This window comes from Neophocaena asiaeorientalis, unplaced genomic scaffold, assembly GCF_003031525.2.
Source record: "Neophocaena asiaeorientalis asiaeorientalis breed wild unplaced genomic scaffold, Neophocaena_asiaeorientalis_V1.1 scaffold798, whole genome shotgun sequence".
In the NCBI taxonomy this organism is placed as follows: domain Eukaryota; kingdom Metazoa; phylum Chordata; class Mammalia; order Artiodactyla; family Phocoenidae; genus Neophocaena; species Neophocaena asiaeorientalis.
Window position 1 is genome coordinate 1,666,855 of NW_020173042.1, and position 22,006 is coordinate 1,688,860.

A 22,006-nucleotide genomic window follows, 5' to 3' on the forward strand; every position below is an offset into this window, starting at 1 on the left:
GAAGTAACCTAATTCAATTAATGAATTTTTAATTAGGTGAAGGTAAATCTGAAGGTCTGGATATACATGACAATCAGTTTGTTTTCAGAATCATGTCAGAAAGTGACAGAATTACCAAAATATATTGTAGCTTTTCTTGCTGTATCAGAGGAGCTAAAGGAAGGCAGTTCTGATCAGGCCAAAGATAAAACTGGAAAAACAATTATCTGTTGTAGATGGAGAGCATCTGTGGTGGGGTGGGACTCGGGAAGGGAAGGTTGTCACTGGAGCTCAGATCTGGAGAAAGAGTGGGCTTGAGGAAAGACCGCTCTAGATGCAGGAAAGAGCAAGTGCGAGTCTCCAAGGAGGCAGAGCCAAAGGAGCAAGGGGGAGATTAGTAGGGCGGCAAGGAAGAGCCGGATCTCAGAGGGCCTTTCACTATTCTAAGAACTAGACTTTGTCTGTGAACGAGACCGGGTGCCATGTGAGGACCCTGAGCTGTGTCAAAATCTGACTTGTGCTCGAAAACCTCAGCCTGGTTGATGTGTTGAAGGTAGGCGTGAGGGTGCAAGGGTGGAAAGAGGGGACTGGTTAGAGGTTACTGTGGGATGCAGGCGAGCGGCCCTGGGGCTTCGACCAGAGCAGTGGCTGGGGGTGGGGTGAGGCGTGCCCAGATTCGGAATAATTATTGAAGGTAGAGCAGGCGGGGGTCACTGACAGGCTGCAGGAGGAGGTGGAAGAAAGGGAAGAGTTGAGAGCGACTCCAAGGCTTTTGTCCTAGAACTGGACGAGTGGAGTTGCCATTTCCTGAAATAGGAAGACCTCAGGAGGGGCAAGTTCAGGACATCTCTCATCTCTCTTAATCGAAAGCTCTCTGTCTCTCTGTCTGTCTCTCTCCTGTGTGTGTGTCTCTCTCGCTTCCTTTGTTATTTATCACTCACCTGTTGAAAAACTAGATTGTATAATGTATACAGTTTTCCACAGCGTGGATTTCGCTGTTTCCCTTTGGTGACATTTAACATGTTCCCCTTTCCCCTGTATTTTCTAGAAGTTGGCAGGTAGGTCTGTAAGCTTGGTGAAATTCACCTCTGAGTTTTGTCCACACCCCTCCACAGGTAGGCCTGTGTTCTTGCCCGCCCCTCCTGATCCCCAGGACGCACGTCTCCTCCGGTTTTACTTGTTATATTAGCAACCATGAATAATCCTACTTAGATCCTACTAACTTGTTAGAAGTTAAAACATTTATCATTTAGCCTTCATTTATGAGCTGAAATATTTCCATAAAGAAAGTATTTAGTTACATTACACTTCATATAGCTAAGGTAGACTAAATGCTGGATTCTTTGCCTCTATTTGCCAATATTCAAAGTAATGAGTTAGTTACCTAGCATCTTCCAAAATTAGACATTTCTTTTTTTTGTACAAACTCATGGAGTTAAATATACTCGCTGTATTTTAATGTATTGCAGGAAATTCTTATTGATGTTAATTAAAATCATCCTTCTTTGGCCCTGGGATTTTTTGAACCACTCTCTGTTTCCAGTAGTTTGTTTCTGAAGTGACAATATGTTCCAGGCTCCTCTTATACATTTCCAGCCCTGAATCAGCCACTTCTCCAGGAGCTTAGTTTTCTCTTAATGGAAAATGGTATTGAGTAATGACAGTCTGGTGCCAGAGGTTGGTCCTTGTTTGGGAACTTTTTCAGTGGACAGAGCTAAGACATATATCTACATTTTAAAAAGGATAACATCATCCTGGGTTCACAGTGATGCTTCTAATTCAGATGCAGAACTATATAGCATTTTAATTTAATCTCATCAATCTTATATATGCTTCTCCTTTTCACATATTGAAATTTTCAGGGTCCAAAACACCAAGATAATTACTTATTTGCATCATTCCACATGTGTAGAGCGTTTCAGTAACAGAGCATGCAGTGTCTAATTATAACTGAAAGGTCAGGGTGAAAAGAATATTTGTTGACAAGATGAGTATGCATATTCTGATTAGAGCAAACAGCATGTACAAAGATCCAGAGGCTTGAGAGCACGTAGTTCCTTTAGGAAGGAGCAAATACTGTTCTACAGAAGGAGCGAGGGATTACAGAGTCGGGAACACAATGGGCCTCACATTCAATGCTGCAGATATTAGAGCATCAACCAGATTCTCAGGCTATTTGGTTTCATTTTCAGGAGGTATCTTGCGTTTGTTTTTAATAAAAAATATTACTTTTCTACTCTGTCTATATAAGCAGAACTTAAGTGTGAGAAAGGGTAGGGGTTACTTTAAGTACTACTATCCTTAGCTCTGTTCTACAGCGGTTCAGGGAAGACACCAGTGAGATTATAGCTCACTTATTTGCTGACATTTGAAGATACATGTGCATACTAATGACCCATTGTCGTGGCTTTTTTCTCCCCACAGAGGACAAAGTATGGACCATAGTGTCTCACGATTTGCAGATGCAGACAACGGTGGTGGGCTACAACCCAGAAAAATACTCGGTGACACAGCTCATTTACAGCGCCTCCATGGACCAGATCAGCGCCATCACCAACAGTGCCGAGTATTGTGAGCAGTACATCTCCTATTTCTGCAAGATGTCCAGGTTGTTGAACACCCCAGGTAGGCTGAGAATGGAATGTTACTTTTAATTACTATCTTAGCTGGTGATTGGAATTACCTAAACAGTCCAACAGGTGTGGCTTATTATCTTAACAGTCCCGTCTTCAAAGCACGGGCAGCTGTGAAAGTAAAATATAACCACTTGTTTTTTCTTTCTGGAGAAGGAAGCTAAGAAATACCATTTTTTCAGAAAAATTCCATTGTTTCTAACTTAGCGATTTAAAATTTTTATATGCATGTATGTGTGTGTGTCAGTGCTTATAGTGTGTAATTATCAGTATTTGCTTTGGGCAAAAGTTTATCAAAGCTCCTTGTGAACTTTCAAGTAATTCCCTTTGAGTTCTTCAGTTGTCTCTAACATAGAGATGAAAGAATTCTGAAGGCTGTCTGCAGGTAAATAGCATATAGAATAGCGATAGAATTTAGAGCTGTTTGTTGTCTGTAGTCATTTAACAGTATCTGTTGGTCTCAAGAAGTCTGCTCTTTTTTTTCATGATGGCTTACTTTTAGCAGTGCTTCAGGACTTGTGTGTGTGTGTGTTGGGGGTAAAGAAGATAGTTTACAAAGGGTATATTGGAAGTATCTTTACCACAAGAGCCATACACTCTGGGATTCTTGGCAGTAAATTCATTATGTTGACAGCAAACTAAATCTCTTCATCTATAGTATAACATAGAAGTAAAGCATGTGCTTTGAGTCAGAGAAACATATGTTCACACTTTTCAGCCTTGCTGCTTCTCGAGTATGTGACTTTGGGGGAGTTCATTGAACTTCTCTGCCTCAGTTTCCAGTGTCTTTCAGTCAAAGAGGGATCATAATGCCTATTTCAGGGTGATTGTGAGAATTTGATCAGGGAATATACTAAGTGCCTGTTATAAGTCTTGATGCACTTAAGGACTTAATAAAGAGCAAATAGTATATTGATTTTTTTTATTATTAAACAACTTTGGAAGTGGCATTATGTCAGAGACCAAGGGACTGCTTGATGCCCCAAATTAGTGTTGTATTGGGGCCAGTGTTGTAGGGAGTCACAGAAAAGAGTTATAAGCAGGACAGTCTATACTGTTTTGAAGATTTAAGTGCTTTTATGTGCAAAGCCTTGTGCTAAAATTACAGACAAGTATAACCTATGAACTCTAAGAAAGTAAAATCTGTAAAATATGAAAATGATTGGTTCAGACAATTATGCTTTTGCTATTTGGAGAAAGAAGACATGACTGTGGCTGGGATGTTGAAGTGATGCTTCATTAAAGAGGTTGAAAGACAATTCGAGGTTGGTGAGAGTAAACAAGAGTCTGGAGGACAGAATACGAATGATCTTTCAGGCCACGGTGAGAAGTAGTTTAGCAGAAGCAGAGTTCGTGTCAAAAAACAGTAAGATATAAGGCTGGAAAGTACAAATGGGAGAAACCGTGGAGGAAATTAAATGCAATGCTGAGAATTTTCCCTGGAGGCCCGTGCTTCTCACCTCAGGCTTTAGTGTGCCTGCGAATAACCCAGAGGGATTAATGAGACACAGACTGCTGGGCTTCGTTCCCTGAATTTCTGATTCAGTAGGTCTGAGGTGGGGCTCCAGAATTTTCATTTGTAACGAGTGTTTTGGACTGAATTGTGTCCCCCAAAATTCACACATTGAAGTCCTAATCCCTAATGTGACCGTATTTGAGACAGGGCTTTTAGGAGATAATTAAGGTTAAATGAGGTTATAAGGTTGGATTCCTAATCTGACTGAATTGGTGGTTTATAAAAAGAGGAAGAGTCAGAAAGAGCACTCTCACCAGAAACCAAACTGGCCAGTACCTTGATCTCGGACTTACAGCCTCCGGAACTGTAAGAAAAGAATGTCTGTTGTTTAAGCCACTCAGCCGATGGTATTTTGCTACGGCAGCCTGAGTGTGCTAGTGCAATGAGTTCCCAGGGGATGATGGTATTGCTGGTCTGGAGACCACTGTGAGAACCATAGCTGTGGGCAGTGGAAATCCCTGAAGGTCCCTACAACTGTTCTTCTATCCCCCTTCACTTATTTCAGCCTTTTATTTTATTTTTACTGGATCCTGTTTCCAGTGCTAAGAAGAGTCAACCAACGATTATAGAAAATCCGGAGCACTAGGCACAATTAGTGCCCATCAGCTTGTCTGCCCTCAGTTTCATGAGTGAGTGCTCCCTGTGGAAGTTCACTCCAAAGATTCCAGTCCATCAGTCTCCAGTCCTGGATGGGGATGGTGTGAGGGAAAACTGCTGACCAGAAAAATAACTTGGTACCATCAGCTTTGTTTTCTTTATTTTCTTCCATTCTTCTATTAAACTCCAAAGTCAACTTTTACTGTTTGAATTTTTGCTCTCGTGGTTAAAAAACACAATGCAACCTCCAAATAAGTTTCTCTTACAGTTCAGGCACCAGGAGAATTAGGCTAGAGGTAAGAGAAACAATTTGCTTTAGCGATTCTGGTCTTGTAGTTCATTCCTTCCCTTCCCTCATTGGTATACTCTGTGCCTTCCCCCATCCACCAAGAAGCCTCACACACTTATTACCCTCCTTTTGGAAACCCAGGATGTCCAAAACCATCAGGAAACAGGATAAATTTGTTTTTAAAAATACTTCCATTACGTTTTCTCATAATAAGCTAAACACACTTCTCTTCAACCTCCAGACACCTTTTCAGAGGAAGAACTACTAAATTGAAACCAAGAGTGAATTGTTAATCTGTACAGTAAGCACACTATTTTCTTTGTGTTTGCAGACATTTGCAGGTTATTATTATACTTACTAAACTGTGCATTGAAAATCATGTTATCATATGCTTCTTGCCTTTGGGGACACCCTCCATGTATCAAATTTTTACTCACATAGGATCGGACTTAATAAATGTTTGCTGACTGGAATGAAATGACAAATATATTGTTTTAAATATTTCCTCATTCAACCTTCAGTCAGTTGTTTTTAAACAAGTGTGTACGTCAGAATTTTCAGGTTGCTCGTCACAATGCTGATTCCGATTCTGACTCGGGAGAACTTGGTTGGGGCACAGGAATGTTTGCTTTTAACAAACATCCATGCATCATTCTGTGAACCGTACATTGAAAAATACCATCTTTAATTTATGGCATGAGGCCTCTCATCTTGGATTTTAAGGCATCAGTCCTCTGTGTGGGAGAAGATTAAAGGGAATATTAGAACTTGTCTGACCAACTGAAATAAAATGGCATACGTAACTACCTGTTCCTCCAGCTAAAATAAATTGGCATAGTGGTATTTTAAAAATCCTTTTCGTAGACTATTGTAAAGTGAATTTCAGCCTACTCTTCTTAGTCATTTTTCATATCCCAATCTCTATTTTCAGGGTTAATTAATCTGTAGACAGCTGAGGCAAGGAAAAGGAGTGGTTGATATAGCAAGTTTTCCTGTATTCTATATATGTCCAAGTATGAAAGAATACAATTTAATACAAATCTTTAATTTGCTATTTTAAGGAGCTGATGTTTTCTGTAATTGGTTTTTTCCCTCCTTCCTGGTAACGTTCCATTTTAAATATCCATTTCCTTATTCTTAACTAAGGCTGAATTATATTGGAACTTCTGTAGTAGTACTTGTGACATCTGTTTGAATACAAGTATATTCATTATAGTCATGGCAATTAAAATGAATATCAATCGCTTCTCGGCCTTTTGGCTAAGATCAAGTGTAAAATGAATATCAAATGGGTTTGTAATAGCTATGTACTTAAAATGTTATTCTTTGTTTTAAGAGCCTTACCCTCAAGAGTTCATTTGGGGCTCTATAGTTGCTAATGATACTTATGATAAAGAGTTGATTTTACATGTATATGGACCTCATTTTTATTTTGATAAATCTTTAGTTGTACCACACCATTAGCTAACAAATGTAGATTTACTCATTAATGGTTTCTCACAACTTTTACAAGGATAGTAATATATGACTTACAGTGTTATCACTTTTTAAAAAGTTTATTTATTTATTCATTTCTTTGGCTGCGTTGGATCTTCGTTGCTGCGCGTGGGCTTTCTCTAGTTGCAGTGAGCAGGGGCTACTCTTGGCTGCGGTGAGCGTGCTTCTCATTGTGGTGGCTTCTCTTGTCGCAGAGCACAGGCTCTAGACACATGGGCTTCAGTAGTTGTGGCACACGGGCTCAGTAGTTGTGGCTCACGGGCTTAGTTGCTCTGTGGTGCGTGGGATCTTCCCAGACCAGGGTTCAAACCCATGTCCCCTGCATTGACAGGCAGATTCTTAACCACTGTGCCACCAGGAAAGTCCCATCACTTCTTTTTATTACTACAAAATCTTTAAAAGGAATCAATTTTAAAGTAATGCTTTTGCCATTCTTTATGGTCATATCCATCCTTGCAATGTAACTATTAATTCAGTTGTCCTTAATCAACTTTACAAAAGACACAGAATAAAGACAAGGTTATTTGATTTCATCCAATTTGAAAATAAACAAATTAATTCTACCCAAAAGGAAAAAAAAAAAACCCCACCATTAATAGCTATCCAAAACCACAAGGATGTTAACATGTTTTATATTTATATCCCCAGAACTGCAAATATACTGATATCTGAACTTAATGAAAGGCAGAAATCTTTAAACAGTGAAATCTACTTCTGAAAATAAGTACGTCAAGAACTTAAATTTGATAAATTAGACACCAGGAGAAAGTATATTCGATCCCACTTGAGTCAAGACTTAGTCAACAATCCTGATGCTTTTAAATGGCAAAAATATTGCTCTATATTTGGATAAGACCTATTAGCCTGATTTTAAATGCTTATTTGTGTATTTTAGATGCACTGTTGTCGTGTATTTATTTTATAAAACTTTATGCTTTCTAATTAAGCATTTTCTTCTAAAGCATTTATTCCCTACATATATAAATATTTAATTATAGAGATATAAAGTTGATATGTTTCCTATTTTTCTGACTATATTTAGTGTTGATTTCATTTGTTCTCAGTGTTTTTCATTGTGCCATGTAGTTTTGTTCTCATAAGTCATAGTTTTATTGCTTCTTTTTTGGAAAGAAACAGTATAAATTATCCATCCTTTTGGGTAGTTTACTATTAGATTTTGTATCTATTGAAAAGGGGTTATGTTCACAATTTTTACCTGTTAAGTAAGCTGTGTAAAATTCAATATACTTTAATGATACTGAACTGTGATTTAGTGGCATCCAAAAGACAAGAAAACATGAGTCTGGCATTATAACTTATAACCTATTTTTAGAAAAAAATTCTAAACTTCAGTGAAGCTATCAAAAAAGTGAATTTTCAGCTTGTGATGTGCATTATAAGAAACTATGATGTTTAACTCTTGAAACAACATAGGTAAAACATTGCTCCACTGCAGCTAAAGACTGGCATTTTCCGTGAATGAGTTTCATTGTGACTAGTCAGTATGTTAATCAAAAGATTAATCATTTATCTACTTAATTATTATGTTAAATATTGTAATGAAATTGGAGGATACAATTAAATGGGACAAGCAATGAAGATAGTAATAACTAAAAGGTAAAAGCAGAAAATTAAATCTAGCAATATTCTACACCCAGGCAACTGGCATCTTCATAGAGGACCCTGTAGTTAAAAGGGACAGAATGGTCACAGGGGAGAGTAGAGATTATTTCAGCAGTGTGGGTAGGAGTTGATCAAAGTCTCAGCTGGAATAATGGATGAGATAATCAATCCATATATATGTATTGTTTCTTGTGTATCAGGAATTGTGATATGTAGGCTGAGGTGTGAAGGATTCATTTCAGTTAACTAAGAAAAAAATGGCAGTGGGACATCTAGGTTTGAGATGTGAGAATGTGCAGTAATTCTGAGATGCAGGTCAAGGAACACAGGACTTTGAAGGAAATGAGAGAGGTCAGAGTGGCTGCAGCAGAGACCGTGAAGGTGAGAGAGAGGAAAGCAGACTTGAGGAGATCAGTCCAGAGTCTCTGAGTGATGGTAAGGGTTTCACTCCAAGGGCAAAGGAAGTGGTTGTAAGTAAGGGTATTCTGGCTGTGATGAGGAGGATAGAATCCAGGAAGGGCAGAGTTTGTATGATGGACCATCTGGTACAATGTCACAGGAGTGCAGAGGAGACTGGATGACCTGTATGTTCACTGGGAATTAGGAGGAAAGCCGGTTTTAAGTCTAGATAGTAGAATGAACAGGATCTGTGATTGCGTATATGTAGAGTAACTTTAGGGGAAGGGAAAATGCAGTCTTCCCATGTACCCAGGGGTAAAGGTAAAATGGATGACTATGAACAGTTGTAAAGCCTTCACAAGATGACTCAAAGAGGTCATGGGAGGTGCAAGAAAAGAACAGAAGGAAAGAAAATACTAACTTGAAAAAGTAATTTAAGGAGAGGATGCTGCTAACTAAAGGGACTCAAAAGTAATGATCAGAGCAGTAGGAAGAGAATCAAATTAGAAAAGCATTATAATGGGGAAGCTAAGGGAAATGTGTGTTTAACAATCAACAGGTAAAAAACAAAAACAGGAAAACTGAGATGTGGTCTGTGGTGAGACATCAAAGAAGGAAGTCAGCCCCTGGCTTTGGTTGTTGCGAGGCCACTGGAGTTTCACGTCTGTGGGGTCTGCTGGGTGGAGCCACTGAAGAATGAATGGCAAAAGGAAACAAGTGAAGGTTTTCAAAAAGTTCCATGGTAAAGGGATGGCTATATAGAGAATTGCTGCTTAACCGGAAGGCAGAGCCCAAGTGAGGGTTTGGGGATTTTAAGGATGAGGGAGTTATGAGTAAGTTTAGAAATGTAGGAGGCAGTGAAGAGGATGAAGCTAAAGGTATAAGACAGATAAGGAACGTAAGAAGTCCCACGAGAGAAAAAAGAGTATGGAATTTGCCTTGGCAAAGAATGAATACCTGCTCTGAGAAAGGAGGTAAAGAAAAAGGTAGAGATTTCCATTAAATTCTATTGACCAATACCGTCCTTGACATTTTATCTCATTTAACTGTCAAAGTTATGCAAATAGATTTTATTATCTCCATTTTGCAAACACAGGGCTCAAAGAGGTGAATAAACTCACTGAACATCACTACAGCGGACAAGCTGGGGTTCAAATGCAAATCTGTCCTACTATAAACCTTTTTTTCTGACACATTAAGAAAGTGTGAACATGTAGAGAGGTCAGTGTGCTGCCACCAAAGTGAGGGTAGAACTAAGCCCAGCAGTATCTGTACCCACCCCATCTCTTCAACCACCATGAAAGAACATTTTCCCTCCTGGCATTTACTTTTTCTGTCTATGATTAGAAATACTCTTTGTCAAGTGGCCTTGGGTCAAATCCAATATTTTGATTAATAAATTAATCTTAAGGTCAAATTTATTGAGGATAGCTTGTCTGACTTCTACTAAAAGTGTGCTCATTTCAAGTTGCCAGCATTTTGAGCTTTAAGGTGAGACTTTGAAGAACATTGACCTTCTATAGCATGATAAAGATTGTTTTTAATGCTGCCGTTTTATTTTGTGAGTGCCTGTGTGTGTGTGTAGCTTCATTTTTTAATGACTAAAATAGAAATAAATGAGAACTTTGAAGTAATCCTATATCACTCTGTAGAATTTGAAAATTGTCTCTTCGTGTGCTTAAATCAAACTTTCTTGGTTGTACATAATCTTTATAATTATACATTTCAATGACATCATAAAGTGAGGATAAACCTACTTTGTCAGATTTGATAAATTATGTTTTTATTAATCATTTTTAATTGACGTATAGTTAATGTACAGTGTATTAGTTTCAGTTTTATAGCAAAGTGAGTCAGTTATATATACTTACATATATATTCATTCATATATATATATTCTTCTTCAGATTCTTTTCCATTATAGGTTATTATAAGATATTGAATATACTTCCCTGTGCTCTACAGTAGGTTCTTGTTGGTTATCTATTTTATATATAGTACTGTGTCTCTGTTAATCCCAAACTCCTAATTTACCTTTTCCACCCCCCACGCTATCCCTTTTGGTAACCATAAGTTTGTTTTCTATGTCTATGAGTCTATTTCTGTTTTGTAAATAAGTTCATTTATATCATTTTTTAAGATTGTACATATTAGTGATATCATGATATTTGTCTTTCTCTGTCTGACTTACCTTAATATGATAATCTCTAGGTCCATCCATGTTGCTGCACATGGCATTATTTCGTTGTTTTTATGGCTGAGTAATTTTCCATTGTGTATATATACCACATCCTCTTTATTCATTCATTTGTTGATGCACACTTAGGTTGCTTCCGTGCCTTGGCTATTGTAAATAGTGATGCTTTGGGGTGCATGTATCTTTTTTTTTTTTTTTTTTTTTTTTTTTGCGGTACGCGGGCCTCTCACTGCTGTGGCCTCTCCCGTTGCGGAGCACAGGCTGCGGACGCGCAGGCTCAGCGGCCATGGCTCACGGGCCCAGCCGCTCTGCGGCATGTGGGATCTTCCCGGACCGGGGCACGAACCCGTGTCCCCTGCATCGGCAGGCGGACTCTCAACCACTGCGCCACCAGAGAAGCTCGATGTATCTTTTTTAATTAGAGTTTTCTCTGGATATATGCCCAGGAATGGGATTGCAGGATCATATGGTAACTCTCTTTTTGGTTTTTTAAGGAACAGTGTGGATACTGTTCATAGTTGCTGCACCAGTTTACATTCCCAGCAACAATGTAGGAGGGTTCCTTTCTCTCCATGTCTTCTCCAGCATTTATTATTTGTAGACTTTTTAATCATGGCCGTTCTGACTGGTGTGAGGTGATACCTCATTGTAGTTCTGATTTGCATTTCTCTAATAATTAGTGATGTTGAGCATCTTTTCATGTGCCTGTTGGCCATCTGTATGTCTTCTTCTTTGGAGAAATGTCTAATTAGGTCTTCTGCTCATTTTTTGACTGGTTGTTCGCTTTTTTGATATTAATCTGTATGAGCTGTTTGTATATTTTGGAAATTTATCCCTTGTCGGTAGCATTGTTAGCAAATATTTTCTCCCATTCTGTAGGTTGTCACTTCATTTTGTTTCTGGTTTCCTTCGCTGTGCAAAAGCTTTTGAGTTTAATTAGGTCTTATTTGTTTATTTTTGTTTTTATTTCCATCACTCTAGGAGACGGATCCAAAAAAATATTGCTGTGATTTATGTCAAAGTGTGTTCTGCCTACATTTTCCTCTAGGAGTTTTATAGTATCCAGTCTTACATTTAGGTCTTTAATCCATTTTGTGTTTATTTTTGTATATGGTGTTAGAGAATGTTCTAATTTCAATCTTTTACATGTAGCTGTCCCATTTTCCTAGCACCACTTGTTAAAGAGATTGTCTTTTCTCCATTGTATATCCTTGCCTCCTTTGTTGTGGATTAACTGACCATAGGCGCGTGTGTTTATTTCTGGGCTTTCTATCCTATTCCATTGATCTATATGTATTTTTTGTGTCAGTAGTATACTGTAGCTTTGTAGTATTGTCTGAAGTCAGCAAGCCTGATGCCTCCAGCTCCATTCAAAATACCTTAAACAGGATATTGAAAGAAAAGAGAGTTTTACTATAAAAATATCTTGGAAATATCTAGAGTATTATTGAGAAATTGCTCAGTTATTTATTCAGCAACATTTATTGAATACAAAATACTCTGCTGGATGCTATGAGAATACAAGGAAGGCAAAGATAATACTTTTTAAATAACATTTGCCTCAGCTTTACTCTAAGTCCTTTCAACTGATAGAATCAGCCCATCCAGATTATCTGGCATAACCACTCTTACCTAAAGTCAATTGATAATAGACTTTAATGATATCTATAAAATACCTACATGGCAACACCTAGGCTAGTGTTTGGTTTAATGACTGGGCACCTAAGCCTAGCTAAGTTGATACATAAAATTGACCAGTAAACATTATTTTTTAAATGGACAACTGAGAAATTCTAGAGTAGCAGTGATTTATTCCCTCAGTTGTGCAACGTGTACCTCTCTATGGAATCGGACAGGTGAGACCAACATGTTAGAGGTGTTGAGGGATATTTTATTCTCATATCTCTCCATTTCTGATGAGGGCACATTTGAGCCTGGTGTCAAGTTGCCAAATGAAATATCATTTTATATGGTTACAGCAATAGCAATTTGAATGAATCAAGTAGATCAGCTTTAGTCAGGAAGATAAGTCAAAGAAAAGATTTTCCTGTTCTCTGTGTTGCTTCAGAAAAAACCTGTAGACACCTGGATTTCACATTTTAACCAAATTGGCATATGTCCCCCAGGGATATGGCATTATTAACTCATTATCCACTCAGAGTTTTGCCTAGAGTCAAGCATCTCCATAGATCCAAATAAGAACACTCTATATCCATAACCTTAGAAAAGCTGCAAAATATTTCTGTCACCCCATCAACATTATTTTGCAGTTTTGTTGTTGTTTACTCATAATTGAATCAAATCCCATTGCCGTGGAAAGTAAAGGAAATGTTAAAGAAGTTCAAAGAAATAAAGTTAAAAGAACTCATCTTTATGCATTTCTATGTAGAATTGTATATGGACGAAATAATAGATACATTTTATTTTGAAGACTGTATGTTTGGTAGGTTGTTATTTTCCCATCAGGGAGTGACAAAACTTCTCTAAAATACTAAGTCGCCCAAATAGCAGCTGGATTCTAATTACCCTATTGTGTTTGCTTACTATTTGCCACAAGCAGCAACTGGTAGTTTTTATGACAGTGAATAATGTTGCAGAGTGATAGTTTACTAGGAATGCCACAGCCACTTTGACATTCACCTCATATTTTAAATTCTCTTGAAGAAATGATGACTCTTTCTTTCTCTTGGTATTGGATCTGGAGTTCAGGCTAAATATATTGTTACCTATATAGTTGGATAAATAATACTTAAAAATAATTATCTCCAAATTAGGTAATGATATAAATGGAGGGGAAATGGCATTAGTATTAAACATTTACCATGGGCATTTACATATATTGGCTCATTCAGTCTACCTCCAAAACTTTGCAGGTTATATATCACAGTTTCCATTTCATAACTGAAGAAACAACTTCAGAGGGGTTAATTAACTCACCACAGGAAAAACGGTAAATATTGTGATAAGCGTCCAAACCAAGATTAAACTCTAGGCTTATGTGCCTCTAGAACTCCTGTATTTTCTAACAAAATATTTAAAAGAATAAAAAGGAGGAAGGGGAGGAAAGAAGAAATGGTAGGGGAGAGGCAGAGAGATGGGAGAGAGAGAGAAGGAAAGGAAGAGAGAAGGAAAAACAGGGAGAGAGAGAGAGAGAAGGAAAGATAAAAATAATATGGGGAGATTATGTACTGAAGATGGCGGAGTAGAAGGACATGCGCTCACTCCCTCTTGAGAGAGCACCAGAACCACAGCTAGCTGCTGAACAGTCATCAACAGAAAGACACTGGAACTCACCGAAAAAGATACCGCACATCCAAAGACAAAGGAGAAGCCACAGTGAGACGGTAGGAGGAACGCAATCACAATCAAATCAAATCCCATAACCGCTGGGTGGGTGACTCACAGACTGGAGAACAATTATACCACAGAAGTCCACCCACTGCAGTGAAGATTCTGAGCCCCATGTCACGCTTCCCAACCTGGGGGTCTGGCAACAAGAGGAGGGATCCCCAGAGAACTGGACTTTGAAGGCCAGCAGGATTTGATTGCAGGACTTCAACAGGACTGGGGGGAAACAGAGACTCCAGGCTTGGAGAGCACACACAAAGTAGTGCGCACACCAGGCCCCTGGGGGGAAAGGATCAGTGACCTCACAGGACACTGAACCAGACATACCTGTTAGTTTTTGAGGGTCTCCTGCAGAGGCAGAGGGTGGCAGTGGCTCACCGAGGGAAAAAGGACACTGATAGCAGAAGTTCTGGGAAGTACTCATTTGATGAGATCGCTCCCAGAGTCCACTATTAGCTCCACCAAAGAACCTGTAGGCTCCAGTGCTGGGTCACCTAAGGCCAAACAACCAACAGGGAGGGAACCCAGCCCCACCCATCAGCAGACAAGCAGATTAAAGTTTTACTGCCCACCAGAGCAACACCCATGTCTACCCACCACCAGTCCCTCCCATCAGGAAGCTTGCACGAGCCTCTTAGATAGCCTCCTCCACCAGAAAGCAGACAGCAGAAACGAGAAGAACTACAATCCTGCAGCCTGCAGAACGAAAACCACGATCACAGAAAGAGAGACAAAAGGAAAAGGCAGAGGACTATGTCCCAGATGAAGGAACAAGATAAAACCCCAGAAAAACAAGTAAATGAAGTGGAGATAGGCAACCTTCCAGGAAAAGAATTCAGAATAATGATAGTGAAGATGATCCAGGACCTTGGAAAAAGAATGGAGGCAAAGATTGAGAAGATGAAAGAAATGTTTAACCTAGAAAAATTAAAGAACAAACACCTAGAAGAATTAAAGAACAAACAGAGATAAACAATACAATAACTGAAATGAAAAATACACCAGAAGGAATCAATAGCAGAATAACTGAGGCAGAAGAACAGATAAGTGACCTGGAAGACAGAATGGTGGAAATCACTGCCATGGAACAGAATAAATGAAAAGAAATAAAGACTGCCTAAGAGACCTCTGGGATGATGTTAAACACACCAGCATTCACATTATAGGGGTCCCAGAAGGAGGAGAAGAGAAAGAGAAAGGACCCGAGAAAATATTTGAAGAGATTATAGTCAAAAACTTCCGTCACGTGGGAAAGGAGATAGCCACCCAAGTCCAGGAAGGGCAGAGAGTCCCAGGTAGGATAAACTCAAGGAGAAACATGCCAAGATACATAGTAATCAAATTGACAAAAATTAAAGACAAAGAAAAATTATTAAAAGCAACAAGAGAAAAGCGACAAATAACTTACAAGGGAACTCCCGTAAGGTTAACAGCTGATTTCTCAGCAGAAATTCTGCAAGCCAGAAGGGAGTGGTACAATATATTTAAAGTAATGAAAGGGAGGAACCTACAACGAAGATTACTCTTCCCGGCAAGGATCTCATTCAGATTCAGTGGAGAAATCAAAAGCTTTACAGACAAGCAAAAGCTAAGAGAATTCAGCACCACTAAAACAGCTCTACAGTAAATGCTAAAGGAACTTCTCTAAGTGGGAAACACAGGAGAAGAAAAGGACCTACAAAAACAAACCCAGAGCAATTAAGAAAATGGTAATAGGAACATACATGTCAATAATTGCCTTAAATGGGAATGGATTAAATGCTCCAACCAAAAGACACAGACTGGCTGAATGGTTACAAAAACAAGATCCATCTATATGCTGTCTACAAGAGACCCACTTCAGACCTAGGGACACATAACAGACTGAAAATGAGGGGATGGAAAAAGATATTCCATGCAAATGGAAATCAAAAGAAAGCTGGAGTAGCAAAGCTCATATCAGATAAAATAGACTTTAAAATCAAGAATGTTATAAGAGACAAGGAAGGACACTACATAATGATCAAGGGCTCAATCCAAGATGATATAACAATTATAAATATATATGCACCCAACATAGGAGCACCTCAATACTTAAGGCAAAGGTTAACAGCTATTAAAGGGGAAATGGAAGTAGCACAATAATGGTAGGGGACTTTAACACCTCACTTACACCAATGGACAGATCATGAAGACAGAAAATCAATAAGGAAACACAGGCTTTAAATGACACAATAGACCAGATAGATTTAATTGATATTTGTAGGACATTCCATCTGAAAACAGCAGATTACACTTTCTTCTCAAGTGCACATGGAACATTCTCCAGATAGATCACATCTTGGGTCACAAATTAGGCCTTGGTAAATTTAAGAAAATTGAAATCATATCAAGCACCTTTATGACCATAACGAGATTAGAAATACTTCTATGAGATTAGAGATTAGAAATAAATTAGCTATGAGATTAGAAATAAATTACAGGAAAAAAAAAAGTAAAAAACACACATGGAGGCTAAACAATACACTACTAAATGACTAAGAGATCACTGAAGAAATCAAAGAGGAAGTTAAAAAATACCTAGGCACAAATGGCAACGAAAACATGATGAGCCAAAACCTATGGGATGCAGCAAAAGCAGTTCTAAGCGGGGAGTTTATAGCAATACATTCCTACCTCAGAAAACAAGAAAAATTTCAAATAAACAATCTAACCTTACACCTAAAGGAACTAGAGAAAGAAAAACAAAAAAATCCCCAAAGTTAGTAGAAGGAAAGAAACCATAAGGATCAGAGCAGAAATATATGAAATAGAAACAAAGAAAACAATAGCAAAGATCAATAAAACTAAAAGCTGGTTCTTTGAGAAGATAAACAAAATTGATAAACCTTTAGCCAGACTCATCAAGAAAAAGAGGAAGAGGACTCAAATCAATACAATATGAAATGAAAAACGAGAAGTTACAACAGACACCACAGAAATACAAAGTATCCTAAGAGACTACTACAAGCAACTCAATGCCAATAAAATGGACAATCTGTAAGAAACGAACAAATTCTTAGGCATAACCCTCCAAGACTGAACCAGGAAGAAATAGAAAATATGAACAGACCAATCACAAGTAATGAAATTGAAACTGTGATTAAATATCTTCCAATAGGGTTTCCCTGGTGGCACAGTGGTTGACAGTCCGCCTGCCGATGCAGGGGACGCGGGTTCGTGTCCCGGTCCGGGAAGATCCGACATGCCACAGAGCGGCTGGGCCCGTGAGCCATGGCCACTGAGCCTGTGCGTCCAGGGCCTGTGCTACACAATGGGAGAAGGCACAGCAGTGATAAGCCTGCGTATCGTGCAAAAAAAAAAAAAAAAAATCTTCCAACAAACAGAAGTCCAGGACCAGATAGCTTCACAGGTGAATTCTATCAAACATTTACAGAAGAGCTAACACCCATCCTTCACAAACTCTTCCAAAAAATTGCAGAGGAAGGAACACTCCCAAATTCTTTCTACAAGACCACCATCACCCTGATACCAAAACCAGACAAAGATACTACAAAAAAAGGAAATTACAGACCAACATTACTGATGAATATAGATGCAAAAATCCTCAGCAGAATACTAGCAAACAGAATCCAACAACACATTAAAAGGATCATACACCATGATCAAGTGGGATTTATCCCAGTGATGCAAGGATTCTTCAATATAGGCAAATCAGTCAATGTGATACACCATATTAACAAATTGAAGAATAAAAACCTATGATCATAGATGTAGAAAAAGCTTTTGACAAAATTCAACACCCATTTATGATAAAAACTCTCCAGAAAGTGGACATAGAGGGAACCTACCTCAACATAATAAAGGCCATATATGACAAACTCACAACAAACATCATTCTCAAATGTGAAAAACTAAAAGCATTTCCTCTAAGATCATGAACAAGACAAGGATGTCCATTCTAGCCACTGTTATTCAACATAGTTTTGGAAATCCTAGCCACGGTAATCAGAGAAGAAAAAGAAATAAAAGGAATAGAAATTGTAAAAGAAGTAAAACTGTCACTGTTTGCAGATGACATGATACTATACATAGAGAATCCTAAAGATGCCACCAGAAAACGACTAGAGCTAATCAATGAATTTGGTAACATAGCAGGTTACAAAATTAATGCACAGAAATCTCTTGCGTTCCTATACACTACCAACGAAAGATCAGAAAGAGAAATTAAGGAAACAATCCCATTCACCACTGCAACAAAAAGAAAAAAATACCTAGGAATAAAGCTACCTGAGGAGGTAAAAGACCTGGACTCAGAAAACTATAAGATACTGATGAAAGAAATCAAAGATGACACAAACAGATGGAAAGATATACCATGTTCTTGGATTGGCAGAATCAATATTGTGAAAATGACTATACTACCCAAAGCAATCTACAGATGCAATGCAATCCCTATCAAATTACCAATGGCTTTTTTTTTTTTGGCAGTACACGGGCCTCTCACTGTTGTGGCCTCTCCCATTGCAGAGCACAGGCTCCGGACGCGCAGGCTCAGTGGCCAGTGCTCATGGGCCCAGCCGCTCCGCGGCATGTGGGATCTTCCCGGACTGGGGCACGAACCCGTGGCCCCTGCATCGGCAGGCAGACTCTCAACCACTGCACCACCAGGGAAGCCCCCAATGGTATTTTTTACAGAACTAGCACAAAAAATCTTAAAATTTGTTTGGAGACACAAAAGACACCAAATAACCAAAGCAATTTTGACAACAAAAAAACAGAGCTGGAGGAATCAGACTCCCTGACTTCAGACTACACTACAAAACTACAGTAATCAAGACAATACGGTACTGGCACAAAAGCAGAAATATAGATCAATGGAACAGGATAGAAAGCCCAGAGGTAAACCCACACACCTATGGTCAATTAATCTATGACAAAGGAGGCAAGGATATACAATGGAGAGAAGACAGTGTCTTCAGTAAGTGGTGCTGGGAAAACTGGACAGATACATGTAAAAGAATGAAACTAGAACACTCCCTAACACCATACACGAAAATAAACTCCAAATGGATTAAAGACCAATGGATTAAAGACGTAAATGTAAGACCGGACACTATAAAACTCTTAGAGGAAAACATAGGAAGAACACTCTTCGATATAAATCACAGCAAGATCTTTTTGACCCACCTCCTAAAGTAATGGAAATAAAAACAAAAATAAACAAATGGGACCTAATGAAACTTAAAAACTTTTGCACACCAAAGGAAACTATAAACAAGACGAAAAGACAACCCTCAGAATGGGAGAAAATATTTGCAAACGAATCAACGGACAAAGGATTAAACTCCAAAATATATACTCAGCTCTTGAAGCTCAATGTCAAAAAACCAAACAACCCCATCAAAACATGGGCAGGAGTCCTACATAGACATTTCTCCAAAGAAGATATACAGATGGCCAAGAAGCACATGAAAAGCTGCTCAACATCACTAATCATGAGAGAAATGGAAATCAAAACTACAATGAGGTATCACCTCACACTGGTTAGAATGGGCATCATCAGAAAATCTACAAACAATAAATGCTGGAGAGGGTGTGGAGAAAAGGGCATCCTCTTGCACTGCTGGTGGGAATGTAAATTGACACATCCACTATGGAGAATGGTATGGAGGGTCCTTAAAACACTAAAAATAGTATTACCATATGACCCAACAATCCCACTACTGGGCATATACCCAGAGAAAACCATAATTCAGAAAGACACATGCACCCCAATGTTCATTGCAGCACTGTTTACAATAGGTAGGTCATGGAAGCGGACTAAATGTCCATCGACAGACGAATGGATAAAGAAGATGTGGTATATATATACAGCCATAAATTGGAACGAAATTGGGTCATTTGTGGAGACGTGGGTCAACCTAGAGACTGTACAGAGCGAAGTAAGTCAGAAAGAGAAAAATAAATATCACATATTAATACATTTTTGTGGAATCTAGAAAAATAGTACAGATGAACCAGTTTTCAAAGTAGAAATAGAGACACAGATGTAGAGAACAAATGTATGGATACCAAGGGGGTAATTGGGGTGTGGGGGGTGGGATGAATTGGGAGATTGGGAAATAAATAAAATTAAAATTAAATAAAATAAATTGGGCCTCGGATAAGCTAATCGATTATGAAATTTTTAATTTTTTCTAGATTGCAGAATTACTGTGTGCTTTCAGCATAATTAAAGTTGAAGGCTGAAGCATTTTTGTTAAGCAGTAGGGTAAAAGATACATTTATAAGAGCTGTAAAACCTTCATTTTGAAATCCTACCTTTTTACTTTCAATATCCCCGATTTGGACCTGGGAATTATATTCAGAAATATGGTTTAGGTGACAATTTGTTTGGAACCATATTGGAAAACATTTTATATGAAAGAAATAAAATCAGGCCTCTCTTTCTGTAGAGCACGACTTTCATGTTTTTAATATTCAGGTATTTCAAATAAAACAGGTGAATTTTATATTGATGAAATACAAAAATGTTGCAAAAGGTTATCCACGTTTTTTCAGACATAAGATATGAAAACAATATGTTGACGGTTGTTTTTTTTTTTATCTTTGCAGAAGAAACTCACATCACTAAGCCTAACACTCATGATCTGCCCAACGTTGCATTCTTATCTTATTAATTTGCTGTTGACAGATTGTTCAGAGACCCTATTAGAACGGGGAAGGACAGGGATGGCCAGGTCTACCAGTGGGTGGGCAGGGACTGAGGGGTGGGCCCTAGGACACTGACATGGACAGGAAGTCAACCAGCAGAGACATAGAGATTCGTTCTCTTAGGATAGGGAATTGTTTTCTGTCAAAAGAATGAAATAACCCTCAGTTCAGTCTTGTAAGTGGGAGGGAGAGAGGACCAGAGGAGGTAGTTCCAGAGGGGACTGAGTGTGAGGGGGTGGGGGGCAGGGCAGGAGGGTGAGGCCAGAGAGAACAAAAGAAAATAAGTAGAACAAACAGCCCACTCCGTGTTATGTCCTGCCGGACTGTTGATTATATTTAGTATCTCGTAATTTTTATAAACTCATATTAATCTTGTTAGCCCAAATGTTAAGATCAATGAATCTTTCTTCTTAGAAGGCAGCCATGTAAAGGTCTCTAGAAACCAAAAGTTTTTATTTTGTTTTATGTCAAAACAAAATGGTAAGGTGATCAGAGCAACAAAGTCAGGAGGACTGATATTATGAGGTACTCAAGTATACAAAATGAAGCTTTGTACATACCATAGGCAGATAGATGTTTCAGCTCTATTAACCACTCATGGATTTGCATAAAGAGAACTGATAGAATAATTTATTAGGTTTTCATGTAAAAATGGAAGTATTAATGAAATAATGCTGAGCAGAGAGGAAATGTGTTCTTCCCGAGTGAGTAGTCATTGCACGTAGGGCTCATCGACAGAGGGCTTGAATTTGGGAATCACTACACACACATGCAATATCAGCTTTTTGACGACCCAGGGGGGTAGGATAGGGAGGGTAGGAGGAGGCTCAAGAGGGAGGGGATATGGAGATACATGTATACGTATAGCTGATTCACTGTTATACAGCAGAAACTAACACACCATTATAAAGCAATTATACTCCAATAAAGATGTATAAAAAAATGAATGAATATAGTAGATAATTTTAAAATTAATATTTGGCTTTAGATTGCTTTACCATAATCTTTTAGATAGGAGTAACCAATATCTAAAAATGTACTCTAAACATGATATTGAAGTTACAATATACTCAATGGTGATGACTTCTTTCTCCTTCTGTCCCTAGACAATTTATTATTCCTTTTCTTTCCAATCCTGAAATAAATATTTTTCAGATTAAGCAAAGCACCCACCATAACTATATACACATACATATATATATATATATATATATATATATTCATACACTGAG

At 38.4% G+C, this 22,006-nt stretch overlaps 1 protein-coding gene and 1 pseudogene across 1 annotated transcript in view; both read left to right on the plus strand.

Moving 5' to 3' along the window:
• The window catches only part of CNTNAP2 (contactin associated protein 2), a 2,003,631-nt gene that overhangs the window by 1,313,819 nt on the left and 667,806 nt on the right, over positions 1-22,006 (plus strand). Inside the window, exon 14 of the mRNA XM_024742848.1 lies at positions 2,404-2,604. Within this exon, the coding sequence (XP_024598616.1) occupies positions 2,404-2,604 (201 nt within the window). The remainder of the gene's footprint in view (positions 1-2,403; positions 2,605-22,006) is intronic.
• LOC112398360 (uncharacterized) lies at positions 6,255-6,422 on the plus strand (annotated as a pseudogene).